General features: G+C 39.7%; 1 protein-coding gene across 1 annotated transcript; it reads left to right on the top strand.

Moving 5' to 3' along the window:
* Positions 1-124: 124 nt before the first annotated feature.
* Positions 125-6,074, top strand: LOC111539247 (serine/threonine-protein kinase TBK1-like). Its single transcript, XM_026447955.1, has 2 exons — positions 125-321; positions 4,188-6,074. Exons 1-2 carry the CDS (start codon positions 235-237, stop codon positions 6,072-6,074), a joined length of 1,974 nt encoding a protein of 657 aa, XP_026303740.1. The 5' UTR covers positions 125-234.
* The last annotated feature ends 21,836 nt before the right edge of the window (positions 6,075-27,910 follow it).

Here is a 27,910-nt window from a genome sequence, read left to right as displayed (position 1 = left end):
GATCTCTGCCTGGCTTCAAAGCGTCCTTTGGAACCAGCAGAGACAGAGTGGAGGCTCATGGAGCCAAAGTGGAGATTACCTTCAGGCGGACGTCTCCGTCCTGCAAGGCTCTCCCAAGCCAGGGCTTGCGAAGCCGGAAGTGTCCTGGGGCTCGAGGAGGCCGTGGGAGCCCGCCGGCGGTGGCGCGGCGGAGACCCGGCTGGTATCGCAAGAGGATTGCCTGATCCAGCCAAGATGCAGAGCACTTCTAATCATCTGTGGCTTTTATCTGATATTTTAGGCCAAGGAGCTACTGCAAATGTCTTTCGTGGAAGACATAAGGTTGGTACAGAGAAAACTTTGAAGACCTTTTATCACTGTATGTATTTTGTTCTAAGATGCATGCTTACGCTAAAATGTGTGACTTGGTGATTTTGATCCCTTTGTCTGAAGAAATTGTTTTAATGATTTTTGTGGTTATTTAAGGCATAGCTGTGTCAGGCAGTGAACTATCTACTCAGTGGTGGCAGAGGTTAAGTGTTAGTGAGTGGAAGGAAACAGATTGGTTGAAAATGGACTGGGAAAGATTACTGCAGCTCCCCTATGGTAGAGAGTGATTTCACTGACAGAAGTTCAGTGTAATGAGTTGAGGTAGCATTTGATGTGGCATTTTGGATGGTAGGGAGGCAGATGTGTAGTTGGAGGGGAACTCACAGGTGTTTCTGATAGGCTCTGGTAAGGGTAAGTACTCCCACTAAAACAGCATGCTACAAAGCAGATGGGAGTAAAATGAGATTCTCAACTAGGAGCCCAGGTTGAAAAGACCATATTTTCGTATAAGGTCATCAGAACCTGGTAGTGGAAGTGGGAATAAAATAAGATTATTCCCAGAGGCACTTCAAGAACCAAAAAGGATTTTGTGTCAGAATCCATGTGGAGGATGAAATTAAAAATAGTTAAAATAATTTAAAATGAAGAAATCGAAGATAATTAAACTTCCTATTCTGGGAAAGATGCTGGAAAAAGAGTCTATTCTGGGAAAGAAGCTGGAAAAATGGAGTACACAGTTCATTTATAATACAAATAATAACTAATTTTGCAGTGCCATGAATTTGTTTTGGAGCTAAATGATGTTTGGAGCTTCCTAAATCCTTATTTTCAGAAATAGGGCCCTAAAGTTTTAGTAGAGAGGAATTGCTTCCTCTTTTCCTGTATTCTTGAGACTGCTAGTCAGTTCTGTCAGTGACGATGAGATAAGCATACATCGGGGAGGGGCTGTTTCCTCTGGGGAGAGAATATTGACTATAAACAACCTTTATGGCTCATAGAGAATGAATCAGAAGTACCATACGGACAACTTTTAGCTTTCCTCCCCCTGTATCTAGAATTATCCACAAGCTCTGGATTCTTACTCAGATTACTTGTGATCGATCCTGGGTACCCCATCCTAGAAATTGCTTTTGTTTTATACCAAGGAGAAAATGACTAGTGACTCAGAATTTAGCATTGAGAACACATCTGATCATCTTATCTTCCTGTAGTCCAAGTTAACAAACTTTTAATTATCAGTTGGTATGTGTCAGGCACTGTGGCAGACCTAGTGAATGTAACTAAGCTAATGTGCAGTCCCTGGACACAGTTTCGAGTTTAGTAGCAGGATGGATTAGAAAGGAAGTAAATTGGAAGCTGATGGGATGAGAGATAGTCAATAGTGATAGAGACTGGATGAGACATATTGAAAGGGCCTGGCACTAGAAGATACATCACATATCCTGCTCCTCTTTCCTTACTTAAATACTCTGTGCTTCATGCAAATGACTACACATAGTATGCACTCTATAAATGTTTGCTGAATGAAAGAATAAGTGAATGAATGAAGACTGATTAGACTACCCCAAGACAACCTGAAGCTCTCCAAAAGAAACAAATATTTACCCATTATAGTGTGGAAATCTAAAATGAGGATTTGAGAAATATAAGAATTAATTAAAAGATTGCCACGTCGGACATAATGGCTCACACCTATAATCCTGGCACTTTGGGAGGCCAAGACAGGTGGATCGCTTGTGTCTAGGAGTTTTGAGACCAGCCTGGGCAACATGGCAAAACCCTGTCTCTACTAGAAACACACACACACACACGAAAAAGATGGCCAAGGCCCAGTCTAATATTTAGTCCCCAACAGTTTTCCTAGGAAGGTGCTTTGAGAAACCATGTTTGTTCTTAATGATGGCAATTTCAAATGTTGAGGACTATATCCTCCAAAAAATCCTGCTTCCCTTTAACTATTTAAGGATTTTTTACCATGATATTAACCCTTTTATATTATTTCTTAGAATGACCAAATTCTTACATGTATTACTCGTCATTCAAAGTATATTACCTACTTAATCTCTTTTTCATTAAATTGCTTTTAGTTACTAATGTATGAGTGTGGATGTGTATATTCACGGTGAAGTTGAAGGGAAGAGAGTTGACAGATGTGTTGATCTGCACATATGGATATATATACACACACACACACACATATATAGAATATATATATGTTTCTCTATTATTTGTATACACTTTAACTTAGTAAATAATAGATGACTGTGTAGGTGAATAAAGGGAAAATGGTACGTTTCCACCTATATCCCGATAATCTCACAGGCATGATATAGTCTACACAAGTTTGGAGAATAATGACCGTGAGGTCAGTGGGTATATTGCAAAATTGTATTATTTTCCCTGCTTGCTCCTCTGTTAGGTTTCTCCTAGTTTTAGACTGAGTTTTAGGTCTGTCTCAGCTTAAGAAAAATCACTCTGTTGGGTGATACATAGATTTGGCAGTGTCTTTACCCTTGCTGAACTAAGGGAAAAAGAGTGGAACTGAACTATAGTTAAATTCTTCTCTTTTCATATGTCTGAAAATGATCATTGGCTCTTTCATCTTTCATTTTCCTCTGGAAAGAATATATATCAGTTTGTGCATTTTGTGTGACCAGGGTGAGGGGAATCACATAGGATTATGAAGCAGTTAAATGGCCTTAAGAAAAGGATCATGCGATTCTGGAGTGAGAGAGGAGGATGATAGCTCCAAGTGGTGAATCTGTGGAAAGTATAAAGAAGGCTCCAAAGCAGGAACAGTACAGAGGTCCTGATAGAGAGTCATGAAATGTCTTTAGCCGTGAAATGTGCTTGAAACCCAGGCTCAAAGAGAAAAGGATTTTCCTGCGTGCTCTACGGAAGTTCAATCTTGGATGAATGGGGGAAAATGTAAGGCTAAACTCAAGATCTGGACTGGCCACGAGGGAGAGGCTTGCTCATTAGAGTGACTGGAAGGAAGTGAGAGGATCTGAAAGAGAATCTTAAAGGAAGGTTAATAAGAAGAACATACGAATATGATGTTTATTTACCTGAAATGTAAGCGTGTGTTTAGAACCTCTAAGATTCCCTCCCAACTACAGCTGTGCTTTGTAATTTTGTGTGTGATCTATTTCAGTAGGTCATGAAAGAGTGAGAGTGGGATGCTGTGATACATCAGTAGAGAAGAAGAAATAAATGCCTTAAATCGTCTAGAGAGGGTCTGTGAAGGAACAGCCTGCCCTGGTCATCTAGGTAGAGTTGCAGAAAGTAACCCAGGGCAGCAGGGGTAGAATCCAACCAGGAAGTCTGCTTTAGCCTCGCTCTGCAACTCCTGCTTTCCCCACTCCCCTCCCCAACATTGTCCTAGCTACAAAATAATTCTGAAAAGTTAATTGCATTACTTTGATATTCTTAATAAAAATCTCATAGGTGGAATACAGTGCTCAGTCTCTCTGTCCTGCTTTGATTTGTTTAAAATTATTAAGCCTTGGAGAAGCCCTTGTGAGTTTCACTTTCTATTTCCTCTCTGAAAGATGATTTTGCTTTTGATATTATTATAGCTTTTATCTTCCGATGTATGACGATTTTTGCCCCACTGTATCCTCATGAAAGCTTTATGATATGAAATAAAATATACATTTCTAAATTCCAAAAGGTGTAATTTGAAAGAAATGTTGAGCAGTTAATTGATTCATTTTAACTTTTTAGAAAAGTCAAGAGTCCTAGTACAGATTCCCTGTGCCTAAAAGATGCACGATATTCTATAAGAAAATAAGTTGTAATAACTAGTTTTAATGCTACCTTTTAATCTCTTTTACAATATTATGAATAAATAAAACATTTCTCTCTTTTTTTTAAAGAAAACTGGTGATTTATTTGCTATCAAAGTATTTAATAACATAAGCTTCCTTCGTCCAGTGGATGTTCAAATGAGAGAATTTGAAGTGTTGAAAAAACTCAATCACAAAAATATTGTCAAATTATTTGCTATTGAAGAGGAGACAACAACAAGACATAAAGTACTTATTATGGAATTTTGCCCATGTGGGAGTTTATACACTGTTTTAGAAGAGCCTTCTAATGCCTATGGACTACCAGAATCTGAATTCTTAATTGTTTTGCGAGATGTGGTGGGTGGAATGAATCATCTTCGAGAGAATGGCATAGTGCACCGTGATATCAAGCCAGGAAATATCATGCGTGTTATAGGGGAAGATGGACAGTCTGTGTACAAACTCACAGATTTTGGTGCAGCTAGAGAATTAGAAGATGATGAGCAGTTTGTTTCTCTGTATGGCACAGAAGAATATTTGCACCCTGATATGTATGAGAGAGCAGTGCTAAGAAAAGATCATCAGAAGAAATATGGAGCAACAGTTGATCTTTGGAGCATTGGGGTAACATTTTACCATGCAGCTACTGGATCACTGCCATTTAGACCCTTTGAAGGGCCTCGTAGGAATAAAGAAGTGATGTATAAAATAATTACAGGAAAGCCTTCTGGTGCAATATCTGGAGTACAAAAGGCAGAAAATGGACCAATTGACTGGAGTGGAGACATGCCTGTTTCTTGCAGTCTTTCTCGGGGTCTTCAGGTTCTACTTACCCCTGTTCTTGCAAACATCCTTGAAGCAGATCAGGAAAAGTGTTGGGGTTTTGACCAGTTTTTTGCAGAAACTAGTGATATACTTCACCGAATGATAATTCATGTTTTTTCGCTACAACAAATGACAGCTCATAAGATTTATGTTCATAGCTATAATACTGCTACTATATTTCATGAACTGGTATATAAACAAACCAAAATTCTTTCTTCAAATCAAGAACTTATCTATGAAGGGCGACGCTTAGTCTTAGAACCTGGAAGACTGGCACAGCATTTCCCTAAAACTACTGAGGAAAACCCCATATTTGTAGTAAGCCGGGAACCTCTGAATACCATAGGATTAATATATGAAAAAATTTCCCTCCCTAAAGTACATCCACGTTATGATTTAGATGGGGATGCTAGCATGGCTAAGGCAATAACAGGGGTTGTGTGTTATGCCTGCAGAATTGCCAGTACCTTACTGCTTTATCAGGAATTAATGCGAAAGGGGATACGATGGCTGATTGAATTAATTAAAGATGATTACAATGAAACTGTTCACAAAAAGTCAGAAGTTGTGATCACATTGGATTTCTGTATCAGAAACATTGAAAAAACTGTGAAAGTATATGAAAAGTTAATGAAGATCAACCTTGAAGCGGCAGAGTTAGGTGAAATTTCAGACATACACACCAAATTGTTGAGACTTTCCAGGTCTCAGGGAACAATAGAAACCAGTCTTCAGGATATTGACAGCAGATTATCTCCAGGTGGATCGCTGGCAGATGCATGGGCACATCAAGAAGGCACTCATCCAAAAGATAGAAATGTGGAAAAACTACAAGTCCTGTTAAATTGCATGACAGAGATTTACTATCAGTTCAAAAAAGACAAAGCAGAACGTAGACTAGCTTATAATGAAGAACAAATCCACAAATTTGATAAGCAAAAACTGTATTACCATGCAACCAAAGCTATGACGCACTTTACAGATGAATGTGTTAAAAAGTACGAGGCATTTTTGAGTAAGTCAGAAGAATGGATGAGAAAGATGCTTCATCTTAGGAAACAGTTATTATCTCTGACTAATCAGTGTTTTGATATTGAAGAAGAACCCGGAAGTGCACCATCTTGCCTCCGTTCGTCCAAACAATACTAAAAAAGGATTTGTTGGTTATCTGAAATTCAAATCTACCTGTGTATCCTTGATTTATATTTACTAATTCTGAAAAACCTACTTCTAGACTTCTCAGTCTCCTACAGAAATTATTTTTGGTGGTTTCAGCTAAGAGTCAAAAGTTCAACTATATTTGGTTATACCAGTGCAAATGTCTGTCCAATTTCCTGCACAGTAGATCAACTGATATAAAGGGAGTTGCCAAGGAATACAAAGAATTACACAGAACAGTCAGATTGGAAATGGAATATGCCCCATGTTGGGAAGAAAATCATTTTTATCCTAGTAAAGGAACTGACCACTTGATGTCTTAAGTGGTCATTACCTGTCATTATTCATTGAATAGCAAAATGCAATATACCTCCAAATCCCCAAAGGAGCCTGAGACTGGAAGAGCATATAAAAGAGGTAAAAAGAAAGCCAGGCCAGTGTCCTGGAAACAGACAGGAGAGACGGACAGTGTCAAATGCTGTAGTTTGGCTGAGTAAGATGAATGCCACTGGACTTGACAATGTGCAGGCCAACGGTCATATTAATAAAGGGCAGTTCTATGGCCAGGCATGGTAGCTCACTCCTGTAATCCCAGCACTTTGAGGGGCTGAGGCGGGCGGATCACTTGGGGTCAGGAGTTTGAGACCAGCCTGGACAACATGGTGAAACTCTGTCTTTAATAAAAACACAAAATACCCCGGCACAGTGGCTCAAGCCTGTAATCCCAGCACTTTGGGAGGCCCAGGTGGACAGATCATTTGAGGTCAGGAGTTCGAGACCAGCCTGATCAACATGGTGAAACCTGGTCTGTACTAAAAATACAAAAAAATTAGCCTGGCATGGTTGTGCATGCCTGTAGTCCCAGCTACTTGGGAGGCTGAAGCAGGAGAATCGCTTGAACCCGGGAGGCGGAGGTTCCAGTGAGCTGAGATTGTGCCACTGCAGTCTAGCCTGGGTGACACAGCAAGACTCTGTCTTTAAAAAAAAACACACACACAAAACAATTAGCCAGGTATGGTGGTGCATGCATATAATCCCAGCTATTCAGGAGGCTGAGGCAGGGGCATCACTTGAACCCATGAGGCAGAGGTTGGAGTGAGCCGAGATCATGCCACTGCACTCCAGCCTAGGTGACAGAGTGAGACTCCATTTCAAAAAAAAAAGCAGATTTTGGTTGAGCAATTGGAGTGAAAATGATAAATGATATAAATGATTATGTTCAAAACAACTGAGGGAGGGGACCGGGGGACAGAAATAATATGTAACTAGTTAGAGTAGTTTATCAGCAAAAAGAAGTAGAGAACTGAGGTGACAAGTGGAAGGAGAAGTGGGATCTGGAGAACCATCTCTTCAGCTGGGCAACAACATAAAACAGCCTGTGTGTGTGGTGATGGACTGATCCTGCAGAAAAAGAAGACGTTTTTTCTTTTCCTTTAGGAGCTACTCTGTTAATTGAAGACAAGGAAAACTTGATGGAAGAAAATGAGACAGTGAGAAGATTGCTAGAGCAATGGCCTTCAGTTGGTAAGAGCTGATAATATTCAAAACTGAAGTAGAAGGATTAGCCTTAGATAGAAGCACAGATAGGCAGTACATCCACGGTAATGAGAGGAAATGCAAAGTGTGTGGTACAGGGCTAGATAAGGCAGTAGGAGATCGTGGAAGCTCTCTTCTGATGGCTTCTATTTTCTCAGAGAAAAAGGAAACAAGGTCATCAGTTAAAAATGAGGGTGGGGAAGAGATAATAGCGGTATGAAGAGAGTGGGAATGGTATGGAGCAGTCACATGAATGGAATTGGGGAAATGTAGTATGACTGACAGGCATACTGTCATATAAGGGCCCGCTTGAAGTTAGCAATTCTAAATTTAAAGGGAGGCCTGTTTAAATTTAAAGGGAGCAAGGTTTTGTAGATTTTCTCCAACTATGATCTAGTAAAGTGGTGAAGACCTAGAGTAGGCAGAGAGTGGGATTTAAACAGGGTTGGGATCTAACGAAGAGAGATTAATGACACAAAGTTCAGCAACTCCTCTGTAGCATCAAAGTGGGAGTAATTGTACCTGGGATGTCTTCTCCCTAGTGTAAGAGAACAATGCTGGGACCTTCAGCTGCCAACAGACACTTGATTGTAACACTTTGTAGGATCCTTGACTATGTGTTGTCTGAAGTGGAGGATTAGCATAAACACACACATATGATACCTCCAACAGCATTAAAAATGTGATCCAGTCAAGATAGCCTTCATAAGAAATGCTTCTACTCAAATTTCCACTCATTAGTGCTTCCTATCTTTCGCAGTTTGCTAACTTGGATCGGGAATGAAAAAATGGGTTGGCTCCTGCTGGGGGAATTTTTTAATGTTACCATTCAGTGTTTTGTGGTTTCCTGTATTAGAAAATGGCTGTTTACTCAGTTTTGATTGTTGATGAGAATAGACATAATATCTGTTTTTGGTGGCTCTGAATACTTTCACATGTTGATTAACCCATCAACCATGTTTACTAAACTCCTACTCTATGCAAAGCCCTAGCTGATAAAATAGTGTAAGGCACACTGTTCCTCACATTAATGGCCTTAAAAGCTTACTGGGGCCAGACATTGTGGTCATGCCTGTAATCCCAGCATTTTGGAGGCCACGGTGGGAGGATCAGTTGAGCCCAGGAGACCAGCCTGGATAACATAGTGAAATTCCACCTCACAAAAAATAAAAAATAAAAAGTAGTGGGGTATGGTGGCACAAGCCTGTAGTCACAGCTGCTCACTAGGCTGAGATGGGAGGACTGTTTAGCTGGGAGTTTGAAGTTGCAGTGAGTTGTGATCACACCACTTCACTCCATTCTAGTCGACAGAGTAAGACCTTATCTCAAAAAAAGAAAATTTGTATTGAGTAGGTAATAAACAGTAAAAATCTTTTTACCTAAATGGCAAATGAGAGAAAAATTTTTCTAGCAGTTCAGAGAAAAAGCTAGGGTTTGAGTGGTTAGGACAGGCTTTATAGAGGTAGGCCTTGAGGTATAGAAGATGCTAAATTGGGGAAGAAAGTGAAGTGGTCCTGGAGAAGATATTTATATAAAGGAAGGTTTGATAACGAAAGGGTGAATGTACTCGAGGGGAGGAAAAGACTCAGCCTGCTTAGGGCAGTGTTGTTGAAAAGGTTAGTTTGAGCTAAGAAACAGAGAGTCTTAAGGGCTGACTAAGGAATTTTGCCTTTATTTTTGACATCATTAAATGCCATTGAAGGTTATTAGCAAAGGAGCAGTGGTGTGAAACACTGATATTTTATAGCTGATCTCCTCACGGTGCTTGGGTATCCTAACAGAATGTTGTTAGGGCAGGCTATATTTTGGACAGTGGCTGAAAATAAATAATAGCTATATAATATTCATTATATGACTGTACCACAATTTATAGTCTCAATCCATATTTTTAAAGCATTTTCCACAATTTGTTAGCATTAAAAGCAATATTGCAAAAGGCATTCTTGTGTGTAAACCTTTGTACACGTGCCTAATTATGCTGGACAAATTAATAGGTCACAGTATATAAATATTTTATTTTTATTTATTTACTTTGAGATGGAGTTTTGCTCTTGTTGCCCAGGCTGGAGTACAGTGGCACAATGTCAGCTCACTGCAACCTCCACCTCCCGTGTTCAAGCAATTCTCCTGCCTCAGCCTCCTGAGTAGCCAGGATTACTGGCACGCACCACCATGCCTGGCTAATTTTTGTATTTTTAGTAGAGATAGTTTTCACCATGTTAGTCAGGCTGGTCTCGAACTCCTGACCTCAGGTGATCCACCTGCCTCGGCCTCCCAAAGTGCTGGGATTACAGGCATGAGCCACCGTGTCTGGCCTATAAATGTTTTTAAAGTGTTCTTATCTATATTAATTACATGCCTAACATTGGTGTATGCAATTTTTTTTCTGAAACATTCACAGCTCAGTATTCTTACAGATTTTGGTTATTTGTGGGAAAAGGCTATTTCCTTATTTGGTGTTTATTTCTTTGAGAGTTTACTTCTTTGATAAGGTTAAACTTTTTCACATATATATGAATAGTTAATGTTTTTTGGTTTGAATTGCTTTTAGCAGTTTAGTTTTCCATTGGGAATATTCATTGTTTTCTTTCTGTTTTGTAAAGACTTTTTTTGTATTCATATATTTACATATATTTGTAAAAAGTGCTACAATTTTTTGTGTTTGCTTTTTAACTTTGTTTATAAAAATTTCTGATAATTTAAAAAATTAGGATTTTACAAGCTTTTCATTTATGGTAACGTGGCACTATGTTAAAAAATGTCCCATCAGCCCAGCTCTTTGGGAGGCTGAGGTGCTTGAAGGCAGGAGTTTGAGATAAGCCTGGGCAACAAAGCAAGATCCGGTCTCTACAAAAAATAAAAAATAACATGGATGTGGTGGTGCATGCCTGTAGTTCCTGCTACCTGGGGGGCTGAGCTGGGAGGATTACTTGAGCCCAGGAGTTCAAGGCTGCGTGAGCCATGATTGTGCCATGCACTCTAGGCTAGGTGACAGAGGAAGACCCTGTATCTGAAAAAAGAAAAAAAAAAAGGCCCATCAAAAGACTATATAACAATTTATATTTTCTTAAGTATTTTGTGGTTTCTTTTTTTAAAACAAATTTAAATGTAATACATCCGGAATTTATTTTAAAGTAAGATGAAGGCAGGAATGTCATTTTATCCTCCCTCCTTTCCTTCCTCCCTGCCAATGATTTGCTATTTGTCTTAACCCTACCTATGCCAATTTCTGCTGGTTTGAATTATGTCGCGTTTATCATCCCTGAAATCTCCATCATAATTAATTATAGTTCTGGTCTTTTTATGCTGTTTCATTGCTTTGCTGCCTATTGCTACACTAGTATTAAATGGTTTTCATCAATATGCCTTTATAACAGAATTTTGTATCTGGCAGGCAAGACTCTCCTTGACCTCTGTCCTTTTTTGACCTTTTTTTGGGGGGGGAGTGGTGGGGTGCCAATCACTATTCATACATGCTGATTTTTACCAGGTAAACTTTATAATTATCTGATAATTTGTAAAAAATTCCTAAGATATTTCATTTGACATTGTATTAAATGTACACATTGATTTGGTGAAAAATGGAATACCTAGAATATTAAATATTAGAATCCAATAATGTGGTCTATCTCTCCATACATGTACATTTTTTTTCTTAAGGCCATTGTTAACATCTTTTAGTTTCTTCACATATCCTACAAATGTGTTAAGTTTATCCTTGTGTTTCTTCTTTTCTTTTTTTTTTTTTTTTTTTTTACATTGTTAAAGTGAATAGGATATTTCCCATTATATTTTTAAACTACTGGTTTCTGGTAAAAAGGAAAGCTGTTTATTTAGGACATTTTCCTTTTTTTCCTAAGCTTGTCTTCCCTTGGCTTTATGACTCTTCTCTTTCCTGGAATGCCTCAGATCTCACCTAGGGAAGCAGTGCGGAGTAACAGAAAAAACTTTGGTTTAAAATCATGTCTTTGACTCTTGGTTCTGTACTTAGTAATTGCATGACCTTGAACCAGTTAGTTAACTGGTTTCAGTTTCTTCTTCTGAAAAATAGGGATCATAAAACCAGCCTCATGGATTTGTTGTGAGGATTAAACTAAATAATATGTACTACACTCTTACTAGGTTCCAGTCCCTAGCATGATGCACGTATAAATGCTCAATAAATGTCTGTTGGATAAATACTGTTAATAGAGACCCACAATCTCCTAAAAGTACACCATGAGCATTTGTCCCTTGTACTTTTTGAGAGAAGAAGGTAACACATTATTAGATAAAATGTCACTGAGCAATTTTTAATCTGCAACCTGGTGCCATGAATGAACAAACTGGGAAATAAGAGTAGGGAGGCTTCCTGTGATGGAGGTGGCTACATAAATGGAATAATTCCAGGGGACTCAGAAACCTACTGTTCATACCTGTTTCCCAGCCCTTGGCCACAGTGTCTGAAATGAAGTCGAAAGCCTGCTGTTGGGCCAGACAGCATTCTCCCCTTGGGTTCTCTTTGAAAATACAATCATATTTGGACACTGATATAAATCAGTTTATGAAATCACTTTTTTTTTTTTTTTCTGTAGAGATGAGATCCAGGGACTGTGATATTTCTGGTGCCTATGGAAAGAGAAGACACAGGCCAGGTGTGGTGGCTCATGCCTGTAATCCCAGCTCTCTGGGAGGCTGAGGTGGGCGTATCACAAGGTCAAGAGATCGAGACCATCCTGGCCAACATGGTGAAACCCCATCACAACTAAAAACACAAAAATTAGCTGGGCATGGTGGTGTGCACTGGTAGTCCCAGATACTTGGGAGGCTGAGGCAGGAGAATCGCTTGAACCTGGGATGTGGAGGTTGCAGTGAGCCGAGATTGTGCCACTACACTCCAGCCTGGCGACAAAGTGAGACCCCGTCTCAAAAAAAAAAAAAAAAAAAAAAAAAGGAAAGGGAAGACACAAAAAATGGAAAAGGAGGATTTCAAAGACTAATTTTGCTGACATGACATTTTCCCCAGTAGTTGCCCTGGGTAAGGAAACTCATTTGCAAATGATGAGCTCTTATTTTCAGTTCAGGGTATTTCCTATTAGTCGGTTATCATTATGGCTTATAAATATGTCCATTGTAAGTTTGCTAAGTATACAGCAATTCCCCAGAGGCTGGTTAGTCCTTGGTAAATTTATGAATTTAACAATTTCAGGAACAAGGGGTCGAGAGGTAAGGTACAACAGCCATGAGGTTGGAAGGAAAGAGCTAACACCCTGTGTCTTACCGTGTTAGTCACTGAAAGCTATTGTTTGATTCCTATGGCAAGTGTCTTCTTAAAACAAATCTTCTCTGAGAATTGTCTTTCCACTGCTGTCTAGACAAGTTAATTATACTGGTCATTTTCTTGTTATTGACAGAGTTTTGGAAACAGTAAATCCTAAGAACCCCAGAGAATCTTGAACTTTCTAACAGGAGCTTCAAGTTTTCTGTTTTTCTGTCCTGAATGGAGATTAATTTTACAAGGTTATTAACTTCAACCAGTGAAACACCAAAAATGCTTCACTAGGAACACGTCCAATATCAGTGATCACATTTAAAAATCCTAAGTGAATAATTACATCAATTACCTAAGGACTCTTCTAATGTCTTACTTTCCTGTCTCACTGACACTATCGAATAAAAATCTAAACTCTTGTTTCTCTAGTATTGCTTTATTTCTGCTACCAGCATTCTCTTCTTGGCAAATCAGAAGTCATCCATCCATCCATCCATCCATCCATCCATCCATCCATCCACCCATCTAGTCATTCAGGCGATAGAATTGAGAACATACTTAAGAGCATACTTAAATGCACATTACCTAGTTCTATGCTGGGTAATGTAGAGGTACAAAAAGCAGAATAAAATACTATCCCTGATCTCAAACTATTTACATTTCCCATAGAAAGACAAGACATGCTAAGACTCTGTGTCTGTTTCCTTTCACAGAAAAGTCTCTCAAGAATTGTCTGTGCTTGCAGGTTACATTTTCTCATTTTTCATTATCTCCTCAATCTACTCTCATTGGTCTTCTGTCTCACCACTCCACTAAAGTGCTCATGATATTTCCAAATCCAATGGTCACTTTTCTGTCCTTATATTATTTGACTGCCCAGAAGTTGATGACTGCCTTGCCTCTTGGACACTCTTCTTCTCTTGTCTTCTATGATGCTTCATCTCCTGGCTCTCCTCTCCAACTCATTGGGTGCTCAGTGTTACTTATTTTGCCAGTTTCTATTCCTCTTATAACCATCTAAATGTACACCAGAGTCCTAGGCCTTCATTGCCTCCTTCTCTTCACCTACTTTGAGTATCTCATCTACTCCCCTGGCTTTAAATACTATGCATATGCCAATGATCAGATTAATTTCCTTCTCCCTTGCCTTTCTGATGTATTTATTGAGACACGGTCTCACTCTGTCACCTAAGCTGGTTTGCAGTAGTGAGATCTCAGCTCACTGCAACCTCCACCTCCCGTGCTCAAGTGATTCTCCCATCTCAGTCCCCCAAGTATCTTGGACCACAGGCATGCGCCATCAGGCTCAGGTAATATTTTGCATAGTTTGTAGAGACAGGATTTTGCCATATTGTCCAGGCTGATCTCGAACTCCTGAACTCAACTCATCTGCCTGCCTCGGCCTTCCAAAGTCCTGGGATCACAGGTCTGACCTACCACACCCGACCCTGTCCCTTACCTTTCAATGAGCTCTACTCACCTGAAATCTCCACTGGGATGTCTAATAAGCTTTTCAAAATTAATTTGCAAAACAAAGCCTGTGATTCTCAATCTCCTTTGTCTCAATTCACACCACCCATTTATTCAGTTGCTCAGGTACAAACCTAGGAACCATTATTAATTTATTTTCTTTTTTTTACTCTCATATATGATCCATTATTATTACTCTCATATATGATCCATTATTACCTCACATTATGATCCTATTATAGACTCTACCCCCAAAGTAGAGTGCCACTTTTATTTATTTCCACAACTACTATCCTATATCCTAGTCTAAGCTACCATTATCTCTTGTCTGAGCCACTGAAATAGCCCCTAACTTAGTTTACTCCTACCTCATTATAATTAATTCTCCAGAATTATCTTTTAAAAATACAAATCACACCACTCACCCTAGTGCAAAACCTCCAGTGATTTTCAAATCCTCTTGGAATAAAATCTGGTTGCCTTATTATGACCTGTAAGAGACTATATTATCTGGCTCTGCTTATAATTCCAATCTCAGCATATAACAGTTTTTTCCTCTTCGCTTAGTACGCTACCAGCACACTGGCCTTCTTTTTGGTCTTTGAACAGGCAAAGCTTGCACCCAAGGGCATTTGTATTTGCTATTCAGTCCAAAAGTTCTGTCCCCACATCTTTACACACCTAGCTTCTCAGTATCCTTCAGGTCATAGCTCACATGTGGTCTCTTTCTTAGAGAGACCTTTTCTAACCATGCAAAGGTAAGCAGCCTTCCTTCCAGTGCCTTTTCACTGTCCATTACCTTGTTTCATTTTCTTCACAGTAGGTACCATTGTCTGAAATCATCTCATTAAATGATTTGTTTATGTATTTATTGTCTACCGTTCCCTCTCTGGAATGTCAACTCTGTGAGATCTGGGATTTTATGTGTCCTATTCACTGCTGTATCTTTACTACTTAGGATGATGTTCTGCACAGAAAGGCTCAAAATATTTGTTCAATGAATGAATAAATGAAAGATTCTTTAGCAGCTCCTCATTACATTTAAGGTAAGGTTCAAAATACTTCATAGGTTTTAGAAGCCAATCCTTGCTGCTTTCTCTAGCCTTATTTTTTTTTTACCACCAGATCACTTCTGAACTCTGCTTGGCTTTGACTATATAGTATTACTTTTTACAATTTCTGGACTTTTGCACGTATTGTTCTTTTCCCCTGGATGCACTTCCTTCTCTGTATCCATCTTTGCCTGGATAATTAATTTCCACTTACCTTTTAAGTCTTAGCTTAGAGTCCACTCTCTGTGGTGGTGGTGGCTGGTAATCTTGCCAAGCTGCTTCCCATCAGACCAGGAAGATTGGAGTCCTCATTTAGAAAGTTCAGAGGTCTCCTTGTCTTCTTGGAATTGGGTATTCCCATAAATATCAATACCAATAAAAATGTTGGTGGTTTTGACTGAGACAATGGTGTGACAATTCTCAATGAAGGCTTGTTTTAAACCATCTATCACCATAGCAATCAGAAAATAGTTGTAGTGACTAATATAGTAATAAAAAAAAAAGATTAGGTTAAACAAGGTGTTTCCTATGCAAACTGATGGCTTTTGGTTTCTCGCCCTTCTGCTCTTGGGCCTCTCAGATCTTTGCTGTGCTTCCTAAGAAATGCTCATGTTTGGGAATTGGTCTCTAATCACCGTTTCGTGACTGTGTTTCTAGGTCAAAGCCAGACATCTGATTAAATTAAATTGGTCAAAAATCCTTGCGCTTGAGAATGGGAGTTTGCCATCTATAAAAGGCATTCTTTTCTTCGGGGAAGACAACTGAGGAGGAAAAGAACAAGCAAATACGATCATATTTATCATCCATGTGTGGCAGGTACCTGTAATCCCAGCTACTTGGGAAGCTGAGGCAGGAGAATCGCTTGAACCCGGGAGGTGGAGGTTGCAGTGAGCAGAGATCACACCACTGCAGTCTAGGCTGGGAGACAGAGGAAGACTCTGTCTCAAAAAAAAAAAAATTCTTTTTTTAATGTTTCCTCCTTGCCTGTAGGAAAAAAGCTCCAACTTCCTTTCTTCCATGTATCTCTCCTGAACTTCCAGGCTGGATTATGTTCCCCATGGTCTCTGCACTAACACTTCCATCACAAATTACCACATGATAATTATCTTTCCACTTATAGATTAGCAAATAAAGTTTCAAACATATCTATAATCTATATAAAATCAATAATCCTTTTCTAACTTGGCATTTAATAAATACTTGTTGAGTTTGTTGAATAAGTTATGGAAGAAAATTAAAGTAAACATGTCAACAAAAAAAATCACAAGATCATATGTAAGTAAATGTGATTTACAGAGTCAGAAGAATGTCTTGAACTGCAGAGTAGTTAAATATCTCTGTGGGCTGAGGTAGCCAGGGGAGGCTATGTAGGAGCACAGCCTTAGAGGTTGGATACAGTTGGACAAACAAGATGGAGAGAGGACATTATTCCAAAAATAGCAGCAGAGAGGCACAGGCCAGTGAGTGGACAAGTACTGCAGTGGAACTAGTGCCACAAAATCAGGTTAAAGTCCATTTAGGCAGAGCTCTGATGCCCAGGCTAAGGAGTCAGAGCCTTTTTCCTACAGGCAAGGAGGAAACATTAAAAAAAAAATTTTTTTTTTTTGAGACCGAGTCTCACTCTGTCTCCCAGCCTAGAGTGCAGTAGTGGGATCTCTGCTCACGACAACTTCTACCTCCCAGGTTCGAGAGATTCTCCTGCTTCAGCTTCCTGAGTAGCTGGGATTACAGGTACCTGCCACTCTACACCCAGCTAATTTTTGTATTTTTAGTAGAGACGGGGTTTCACCATGTTGGCCAGGCTGGTCTCGAACTCCTGACCTCGGGTAATCCACCCACCTCAGCCTCCCAAATTGCTGGGATTACAGGCATGAGCCACCACACCTGACCAAAAATTTTTAATTGTACAAATAATATGCTGTACATTCTATTTAAGGAAAACTTATTTTGTCATGGAATGCAGAATGTGTTGGAAGGAGGAAGGAAGGCTTACATTTAACAAGGGGCTTTGGAAGGAGTATTGGGATGAGAAAGACAGCAGCCAGTCATAGAGATGCAAAGCATTAGGGAGTTGATAATCCACTGATGCTTCACTTAAAAGTATAAACATACGTGACTTCCTCGTGGTTTTTGTGGACTCCTAATCCTATATTCGTCATATGCCTAGAGTGTCAAACATCCTTTACCATTTTAAAATCTAAAGTCCAACATCCTTCCTATTAGGGCCTTCCCTCCCTCGTTTCCTTTCTTCTCCCCTCCCCACTTCTTTCCTTCCTCTCTACTGAAGTGTAATAGATAGACAGTAAACTGAACATTTTAAAAGTGTATAACTTGATGTTTTGACATATGTGTGCACCTATGAAACCATCAATCACCCTCAAAAGTTTTCTTGTGCCCCCTTTTTAATCCAGTTGTCCTTTCTCACATACTCTACTATACCTGCCCCCCCCCCACCAGTAGGCAAAATTGTTCTGCTTTTGGTTACTATAGGTTAGTCCTCATTTTCTAGAATTTCAATATAAATGGAATCATTCGATATGTATTACTTTTGTCTGACTTTTTTCATTCAGCCTTACTGTTTTGAGGTTCGTCCTTGTTATGTGTTTATTCCTTATTCAACCGTTTACTCCTTTTTCTACTGCTGTGTACTATTTCATTTTGTGGATACACCACAATTTGTTTATGTATTCACTTACTGAAGGACATTTAGGTTGTTTCCAGTTTGTGGCTCTTTCAAATAAGGCTGCTATAACCATTCATTGTATCAATATATATAAAGAAGTTTATTTTAAGAAATTAGCTCAGGTGATTATAAGGCCTAGCAAATCTTTAGGCGGGCTGGCCGACTGGAAACTCAGGCAGGAGTTGAGGTTGCAGTCTTGAGGCAGAATTTCTTTCTCTCTGGGAATCCTTACTTTTTGTTCTTAAGGCCTTCAACTGATTGGATGAAGCCCACCCACACTGTCAAGAGCAATCTTCTTTATTTCAAGTCAACAGATTGTAGCTGTTAACCACATCTATAAAATAGCTTCACAGACACACCTAGACTACTGTGTGATTCCACAACTGGGTATTATAGCCTAGCCAAGTTGACATACAAGGCTAATCATCACCTTTAAATACAACTCTGTGTGCACACGTTTTCATTTCTCTTGTGTAAATACTTAGGAGTAGAGTGGCTGGGCTGCAGGGTGGGTTTAACTTTCTAGAAACTGATAAAATGATTTTCTAAAGTAGATGCTTCATTTTACATTCCTGCTAGCAGTGTATTAGAGTTCTAGTTCCTCGAAGTCCCCTCTGTACCTTGGCTTTGAGAAAACAGCAAGTGTGCCTATCAAAGAATGGGGAGGGAACAGAGAGTGATTTTTTTGGGCGGGGGCTGGAGGCCAGGGGTTGGTGCTAAAGCTCACTCAAGCTCCTTTGGCAATAATATATATTAAATAATATATTTTGTTTGGAGTTTGGGTTGAGTTTTAAATGAACCTGGCTTCGGTATATCACAATGTCTTCCATCCCTCACTATGGCCTTTGTTTATCTGCTTGTTGTAGTTATGAACTAGGAGTGTTTTCTCCCCACTTCTGTCTGTTGATTGGTGGAAAAATATCTGATGACTTTTGTTATAGTTCAGGATAGGGCAAAGGCCATGTTTGCCAGCAGTCTCAGCTCACTCCAGTAAAATGAGGGGAGTGGGGGTTATTGGTCAGGTTTGTTTGTTTCTTCTCTGCTCTCAGCTGTGTTCTTAGCTCTTAGCTTAGCACTCTAGGTTGGAGTGCAATAGCACAATCAATCATAGCTCATTGCAGCCTTGAACTCCTGGGCTCAAGTAAGCCTCTCACCTCAGCCTTGTAGGTAGCTGGGATTAAAGGTGCAAGCCACAGCATGAAATTGGTGAGGGTTTTTTTTTTCCTCAAAAATTAATCTATCCATTTTCTCTCTTAGAGAGTGAAAACATATTGTTATCCAAAGTTTCCTCTTAGCTAGTGCAAGAGTCTGTGTTTCTGGAAGAACAGCTGTTGAAGTTGCTGATATAGTTATATGGGGAAGAACCCTTCCCTGTTTTCAGTGCTGCTTGCCTTTTCTGTTTCATTTCTTTTGCTCGTTTCATTTAGGAAGGGGGAGGGAAGTTCTCTGAGCTTATACTTGCATAACTATCGCTTTCAGTAGTCTTACAGCAGATATTAACAAAGCTATTCACTAAGTAAACTCATCAACTTTATGACATTAACTTTTTGATATGTAGTATATCTATTATTTTTCAAACTTTTAATTTTTAAGTAATTACAGATTCACAGGAAATTGCAAAAATATATGCCAAATGTCCTGTGTTCCCTTTACCCAGTTGCCCTCAATGGCAATGTTTTGTGTAAATGTAATCTGATATCGAAACTAGGATAATTGATGTTGGCACAATGTGCAGAGCTTTTTCACATGTCACCACTTTTATATACTCTTGTGTGTATGCGTATGTAGACCCGTACAATTTTATCACATGTAGATTCCTGTAATCATGACCACAACCAAGATATAGAATCCTTCAACCACAAGGCTCTTTTGTGCTACCCCTTTAAATTTACACCTTACCCTTTTCTCATTCCCCATTCCAAAACACAGTACCCACTAATCTGTTCTCCATCTCTATGATTTTGCTATTTTTAAAATGTTAAGTAAATAAAATAGTACAGTATATACCATTTTGAGATGCACTTTTTTTCCCACTCAGCATTAATTCCTTTGAGTTCCATCTGTGTTTCTGCATGTATCAAATAGTTCTTTTCTCTTTATTGCTAAGTAGCATTCCATTGTATGGATACACCACAGTTTGCCTAAGCATTCGCCCAATAAAGACATCTCAGTTGTTTCCAGTTTTTTATGAATAACGCTTCTATGAATGTTCATGTATAGGTTTTGTGTAAGAAAAAAATTCTTTTTTTCATTTATCTGGGACAAATGCTCAAGAGTATAATTGCTGGGTTGTCAGTACATGTTTAATTCCCTAAGAAACTGCCCAACAGTTTTCCAGAATGGACATACCTTTTTCACAATCCCACCAGCTTTTGGTCATGCCTCTCTCCTAAGCTCCGGAACCTTGCTTCCCACTGCCTCTTGGGTAAATGTGCCTGGATGTCTCACATCCAGGAACTCAGGTTGTTAAAACTTGAGCTCATTATTTTCCCCTAGACACCAATTATTTCTCTTTTATTTCTGTCTTTATTAACAGAAGTGTTTACTACCTGAGCCAGACACTGTGATCCACCATGTATTCCCTGTCTCTCTCACCTATTCCCATGTTTAATCCATCATTTGGATTGGTCCATTTTATCTCCTTTTTCTCAAATAGAGGAAAAGACAGATCATCATCAACCAGCAATTGTGACTATCCACATATTCACATAAGGATTTCCCAACTTGGGGTATTTTTGTCAAGTTGAAACCAGGCATTTTGGAGTTAGTAAGTGCAGTAATGTTTAAGGCAGAGAGAAGTAAAACAGACTAGTGGGTCACATATAAGCAGCCCTAAATTGTCAAGTGAACTCAAATCTCTGTACAGAGTAGCAGATTGCAAAATACAGACCTATTCTGGGGAAAGTTCTGGCCTTGGGTCTGCGTAGAATGTGCAAATGAATTCTAATGTATTTATGAAACAACTTCTTTCACCAGTGTGGACCCTGTCAATTAATCTTATATAGCAGAGTGTGCTGGCTTGGATCCACTATCAGTTGTAATATTTTATAGAATAGTCCTTAAAAGCCACGTAAGGGTCAAGTTAATAATTGTGCCTTAGTGGCTTTGTTACTAAGAAATCTTAGCTACTAGGATTTTTGAAGAAAATTTTCAAATTCCTTGTGAGATAAGCTAGAGCATGCTTGTTCCTGGTCAGCACTTTGGCCATTCAATATAATTTGAGGGCCATTACTCACTGTTGTTACTAGCTACACTTAACTAGGTATGTCACCTTCATGACTCCAGACCCCAAACTAGGTCTTTCTGGCCGGCGGAACAAATTATCTACCAAAATAATTCTCAGAGATGTGACATAATATTTGTGAAACGGTATCCTGAAATAAAGGCCCTGCCAGTGCTGAGAGGTAATATAAGGAAATGGTCAATCCAGAGGCAGGTACCAATCCTTTTAGTGGCTCCCTGGAGATCGCCTCTTCCTGTCTTCTCTTCCAGTTGGATAGACAATTCTACTTCAAGTGGAATATCAGCCGCTGGCCGTTTTGCTATTAGTATAAATGATTATTAAGTTGTTTGTGTTAAAAGAATCATTAATATCATGTCCCTGGGGACTCTGTAGTGTGACTGCTTGGCATAATTGTAGGCAAGGAAGCCAACCTGGCTTCCTAACAATAGGGAATATATTCAGGAAATTCCCCATTTAAGCTCATTTCCAGCTGGCTTTGTTTAGCTAGTGCTGTGGAAGAGTCTTTGGAAGTCAGAGCCATTGACACTTATTTCTTTCATTATGATCCAGGTTCCACCAGGTTATTGTGACTGTCATCAATAGCCTCCAAGGGAAAAAAAACTCACAAGAGTCAGCCTGGGACATATGAGAAAGAGACGCCAGTCTCCTACCTCTTGTTTCCTCACTTGAAGTGCAACCCATTTCCAACCATCTTTTCTTTCCAACTACTCAGGGTCCTGCTTTGATTTTTCTATGCACACAGCTGACATATGCTGGGCCTAAGAAAGGGAGGCTGCAGGACTGGACATGCCAGTTTGCTAGAGAACCAGCTAATCCTCTCTGAAGCTTGCCCAGTGAAGACCCAGATATTTACAAAATTATCAGGAAAGAGCTCATTCTCTTTCCTTCTGTATATTCTGTCTGTATTGGCTTTCCATTGCTTCAGTAATAAATTATCGCAAGTTTAGCAGCATACAATAAAAATTTATTATCTTATATTTCCATAGGTCAGAAGTCCGAAACAGGTCTCACCTGGCTAAAATCAAGGCATTACAGAGCTGTGTTCCTTTCTGGAGGTTCTAGGGGAGAATCCATTTCCTTGCTCATTTGAGTGTTTGGCAGAATCCAATTTCTTGTGGTTGGAGGACTGCTTTCTAGCTGGCTGTCAGATGAGGACTTTTTCCTATTTCTTAATGTCACCCATACTCATTGTTTTGTGACCTAGTTCTTCTATCTTAGAAGCCAGCAACAGTGGGTAGAGTCATTTTCATGCTCTGAATCTCTTTCCTTTTTTCTCTGTCTCATCTCTCTCTAATCCAGCTGGGAAAGGTTTTCTGCTTTTAAGGTCTCATGTGATTAGATTGGCCCATGTGGTTAATCCAGGATAATCTTACAATCTAAAGGTCTGAATCCTTAATCACATTAGCAAAGTCCCTTTTGACATGAAATGTAACATATTCACAAGTTCTGGGGATCAGCATTTGGGCATCTTTGGGTATCCATGATCTGTCTACCATACTATATGTAGGGATAGGATTCATGTATGCATTTATTCAACAAACATTTATTGAGTGCCTATTATATACCAGACAATTTGTAAGACACTGGATGGATATTCTGTTGTATCTCACTTGAGAACAGTGAGAGGTGATAAAGAGTTTGTGCACTGAACAAATTTACTGATTGAATTTTCTCTTGAGCCACACATTGTCCACAAGGAGAAAAGGCCTGGGAGGGACATGATAACAGGTTTCATTTCATTTTTCACAGATTAGGGGCTGGGCATAAAACAAAAAATTAATGGTATGAAAGTGCTATTGTAGAGGTTCTCTTAATTGAGAAAGAATCAATTCATGTAACAATATATAACGGCTTTTGATATGTGTCATGGTATCATGCTAATATATATAAATACAGTTTGTGCTCCATAAAAGCTTGCAATTTAGCTCAGGATGTGTGGCATTTCAAATAAATAACAATACAGAGCAATATTTCATATGATTAAAGCAACAGTTATGCTTCAGGCCACTTGTGATCACCCATGCCTGTAATCCCAGCACTTTGGGAGGCCGAGGCGGGTGGATCACTTGAAGTCAGGAATGAGACCAGCCTGGACAACATGGCGAAACCCCATCTCTACTACAAATACAAAAAATTAGCTGGGCGTGGTGGTGGGCACCTGTAATCCCAGGTACTTGGGAGGCTGAAGTGGGAGAATCACTTGAACCTGAAAGGTGGAAACTGTAGTGAGCCAAGATTGCATCACTGAGCCAGCCTGGGTGACAGAGTGACAGACTCCATCTCAAAAAAAAATGTCATGCTTCAGACCACAGGTGCACAACCATGTGTGCCAGCAACAGGGATTTAGGAGATTGTCAGAGTTAATGGGAGAGGAGGATCAGAGTTAAAAATACCAAGTGTGGACAAAGTCCTTCATTAAATGATGGACTATAAATAAAGGACAGAACTGTCCTTGTATATGTATCCTTTCTCTATTATCTGTCATATTATTTCTTTCAAAAAGAATACCTAGGAAAAGTTAGATCAAAATGCTATTACTCAAAACATTGACAACACCAAATGCTGGTGAGTATGTGGAGCAACAGGAACTCTTTCATTGCTGGTGAGAATGCAAAACAGTACATCCACTTAGGAAGAGCGTGGCAGTTTCTTACAACACTGAACATACCCTTACCATACACTCCAGAAATTGCACTTCTAGGAAAGGAGCCAAATAAAGCTGAAAATGTTCAATTCACACAAAAACATGCATATAGATGTTTATAGCAGCTTTACTCATGATTGCTGAAACTTGGAAGCAACCAAGGTGTTCTTCGATAGGTGAGTGAATAAATAAACTGTAGCACATCCAGACAACGGAATATTATTCAATGCTATAAATATCAAGCTATGAAGTCTTGAAAAGACATGGAAGAACATTAAATACATATTACTAAGTAAAAGAAACCAGTTTGAAAATCCTACATACTGTATATTGAAACTATATGACATTCAGGAAAAGGCAAAACAATGGAGACAGGAAAATTAGCAGCAGTTGTCAGGGATTAATGGGGAGGGAGTGATGAATAGGAAGAAGACCAAAGATTTTCAGGACAGCGAAACTATTCTTTATGATACTATAATGGTGAATACATGTCATTATATATTTGTCAAAACCCATAGAAGGTAAAACACCAAGATACATCCCTAATATAAACTATGGATTTTGGATGATAATGACACATCAATGTAGATTCATCAGTTATAATAAATGCACCACTCTGGTGCAGGATGCTGATACTGAGGGAGACTATCTGTGCTTCGGGGTAGGGAGTGCTATATGGAAACTTTCTGTACATTCTGCTCAATTTTGCTTTGTACATAAAACTCTAAAAAATAAAGTCTGCATTTTTAAAATGTTGTTTCTACTATTTTTTGAGTAGCTATTTTGTGCCAGACACTAAGCAAGGCTATGTTAGTTATCATTTGTCCTCACAGAAATCCCATAAAAGGGGTGTCATTATTTTTGTTGTACAAATGGGAAATCTTTTATTTGTGGAGATTATGTGACTTTCTTAAGGCTACCTAGCTGGTATGGTATGGCTGTGCCCCCACCCAAATCTCATCTTGAATTGTAGTTCCCATAATCCCCACCTGTCATGGGAGAGACCTTGTGGGAGGTAATTTAATCATGAAGGCAGTTACCCTCAGGTGTTTTCATGATAGTTAGTGCGTTTATCACAAGATCTGATGGTTTTATAAGGGACTTTTCCCTCTTTGCTTGGAACTTCTCTTTGCTGCCACCATGTTTGTAAGTTTCCTGAGGCCTCCCAGTCATGCTGAACTGTGAGTCAATTGAACCTCCATTCTTTATAAATTACCCAGTCTCGAGTATGTCTTTATTAGCAGCATGAGAACAGACTGATACAGTAAATTAGTACCATGGGGAGTGCCACTGCTGTAAAGATACCCAAAAATGTGGAAGTGACTTTGGAACTGGGTAACAGACAGAGGTTGGAACCATTTGGAGGGCTATTAGAAGACAGGAAAATGTGGGGAAGTTTGAAACTTTGTAGAGACTTGTTGAATGGCTTTGACCAAAATGTTGATAGTAATATGGACAACTAAGTCCAAGCTAAGATGGTCTCATATGGAGATGAGGAACTTGTTGGAAACTGGAGTAAAGGTCACTCTTGCTATGCAAAGAGACTGGCGACATTTTGCCCCTCCCCTAATCATCTGTGGAACTTTGAACTTGAGAGAGATGATTTTGGATATCTGGGGGAAGAAATTTCTAAGCTGCAAAGTCTTCAATAGGAAGCATAGCATAAAAGTTTGAAAATTTGCAGCATGATGATGCAATAGAAAAGAAAAATCCTGTTTTCTGGGGAGAAATTCAAGCCAGTGACAGAAATTTTCATAATTAAGTTGGTACTGCAGGAGGAGTTGAATGTTAATTACTAAGGTAATGGGGAAAATGTCTCCAGGGCATGTCAGACACCTTCATGACCACCCTTCCCATCACAGGCCTGGAGGCCTAGGATGGAAAAATGGTCTCCTCAGCTACTCCCAAGGCCCTCCTGCTTTATGCAGCCTCAGGTCATGGTGCCCTGTGTCCTAAATGCTGCAGCTCCAGCCATGGCTAAAAGGTGTCAATGTACAGCTCAAGCCATTGCTTCAGAGGGTTCAAGCCCCAACCAAGTCTTGGTGGCTTACATTTGGTATTGAGCCTGTGGGTGTACAGGAGTCAGGAATTGGGGTTTGGGAACCTCTGCTGCTTAGATTTCAGGGGGTGTATGAAAATGCCTGGATGTCCAGGCAGAAATTTGCTGCAGGGGCAGAACTCTCATGGAGAATCTCTGCTAGGGCCGTGCAGAAGGGAAATGTGTGGTCACAGCCCCCACACAGAGTCCCCACTGGGGCACTTCCTGGTGGTGCTGTAAAATGAGGGCTACTGTTCTCCAGACCCCCAGAGTGGTTTTTTGTTTGTTTGTTTGTTTGTTTTTTGGGTTTTTTTTTTTTTTTTTTGACAGAGTCTCGCTCTGTCACCCAGGCTGCAGTGCAGTGGCACAATCTCAACTCACTGCAACCTCCACCTCCCGGGTTCACGCCATTCTCCTGCCTCAGTCTCCCAAGTATCTGGGACTACAGGCACCCACCACCATGCCCGACTAACTTTTTGTATTTTTTAAGCAGAGATGGGGTTTCACCGTGTTAGCCAGGATGGTCTCAACCTCCTGATCTTGTTATCCGCCCGCCTTGGCCTCCCAAAGTGCTGGGATTACAGGCTTGAGCCACCGCACCCGGCCCAGACCCCAGAATGGTAAATCCACCAACAGCTTGCACCATGCTCATGGAAAAGCCACAGACCCTCAATGCCAGCCTGTGAAAAAGCAACCAGGAGGCAGGCTATAGCCTGCAAAGCCACAGGGGCAGAGCTGCCCAAGGCCATGGGAGCCCACCTCTTGCAGCAGTGTGACCCAGAAGTGAGACATGCAGTCAAAGGAGATCGTTTTGGAACTTTAACATTAATGATTGCCCTATTGTGTTCTGGACTTGCATGGTGTCTATAGCTCCTTTGTTGTGGCAGTTTCTCCCATTTGGAATCGGTGTATTTAACCAATACCTGTATGCTCATGGTATCTAGGAAGTAACTAACTTGCTTTTGATTTTACAGGCTCATAGGTGGAAGGGACTTGCCTTGTCTCAGGTGAGACTTTAAATAGTAAAATAGTGCTGGGCTTTGGAGCCAGATAATCAAGATTAGAATCCCAGATTCTAAATTACTAGCTGGTATATTAGTCCTTTCTCATTTTTAAATTAATGCTGGAATGAGTTAAGACCTTGGGGGACAGTTGGAAGGACATGATTGTGTTTTGAAAAGTGAGGACATGAGATTTGAGAGGGGCCCGGGGTGGAATTACATGGTTTGGCTGTGTCTCCATCCAAATCTCATCTTGAATTATAGTTTTCATAATCCCCATGTGTCATGGTGGGGACCTGGTAGAAGGTAATTTAAACATGAGGGCAGTTACCCTCATGCTGTTCTCATAATAGTGAGTGAGTTCTCATAAGATCAGATGGTTTTATAAGGGGCTTTTCCCTCTTTGCTTGGAACTTCGCCTTGCTGCCACCATGATTGTAAGTTTCCTAAGGCCTCCCCAGCCATGCTGAACTGTGAGTCAATGAAACCTCTTTTCTTTGTAAGTTATCCAGTCTCCCAGTCTTGGGTATGTCTTTATTAGCAACATGAGAAAGGACTAATATACCAGCTAGTAATTTAGAATCCGGGATTCTAATCTTGATTATCTGGCTCCAAAGCCCAGCACTATTTTACTATTCTACAATATTGTTTACTAATAAACAACAAATTTTCTTTTTATAAATGCAGTTGGAAATATTGTATTTAATAATATGCAGACATTTTATAACAGTCATTGAATCTTCAAGTAGGAAAATTGTCTGACTTAGGAAGTATGAAAATAAAAAGATGGATGAGAAAAACAGGAAATAAAGAAATACATAGGGAGTAGTTAAAACCCCTTTCCAAAGAAGAATACTACTCAAAGTCTATCTATAATTACAGTTTTGGGGGAGTAGTCTTTATCAGAC

Source organism: Piliocolobus tephrosceles, chromosome 1, assembly GCF_002776525.5.
Source record: "Piliocolobus tephrosceles isolate RC106 chromosome 1, ASM277652v3, whole genome shotgun sequence".
Lineage (NCBI taxonomy): Eukaryota > Metazoa > Chordata > Mammalia > Primates > Cercopithecidae > Piliocolobus > Piliocolobus tephrosceles.
Note: the sequence above shows the minus strand (reverse complement) of the source record. Positions and strands in the feature narration are given on the sequence as shown.

Coding starts and splice junctions, on each gene's coding strand:
- LOC111539247 (XM_026447955.1), top strand. CDS start 235: ATGCAGAGCACTTCTAATCATCTGTGGCTTTTATCTGATATTTTAGGC. Junction 322..4,187: donor TCTTTCGTGGAAGACATAAG/GTTGGTACAGAG, acceptor TTTTTTTTAAAG/AAAACTGGTGATTTATTTGC.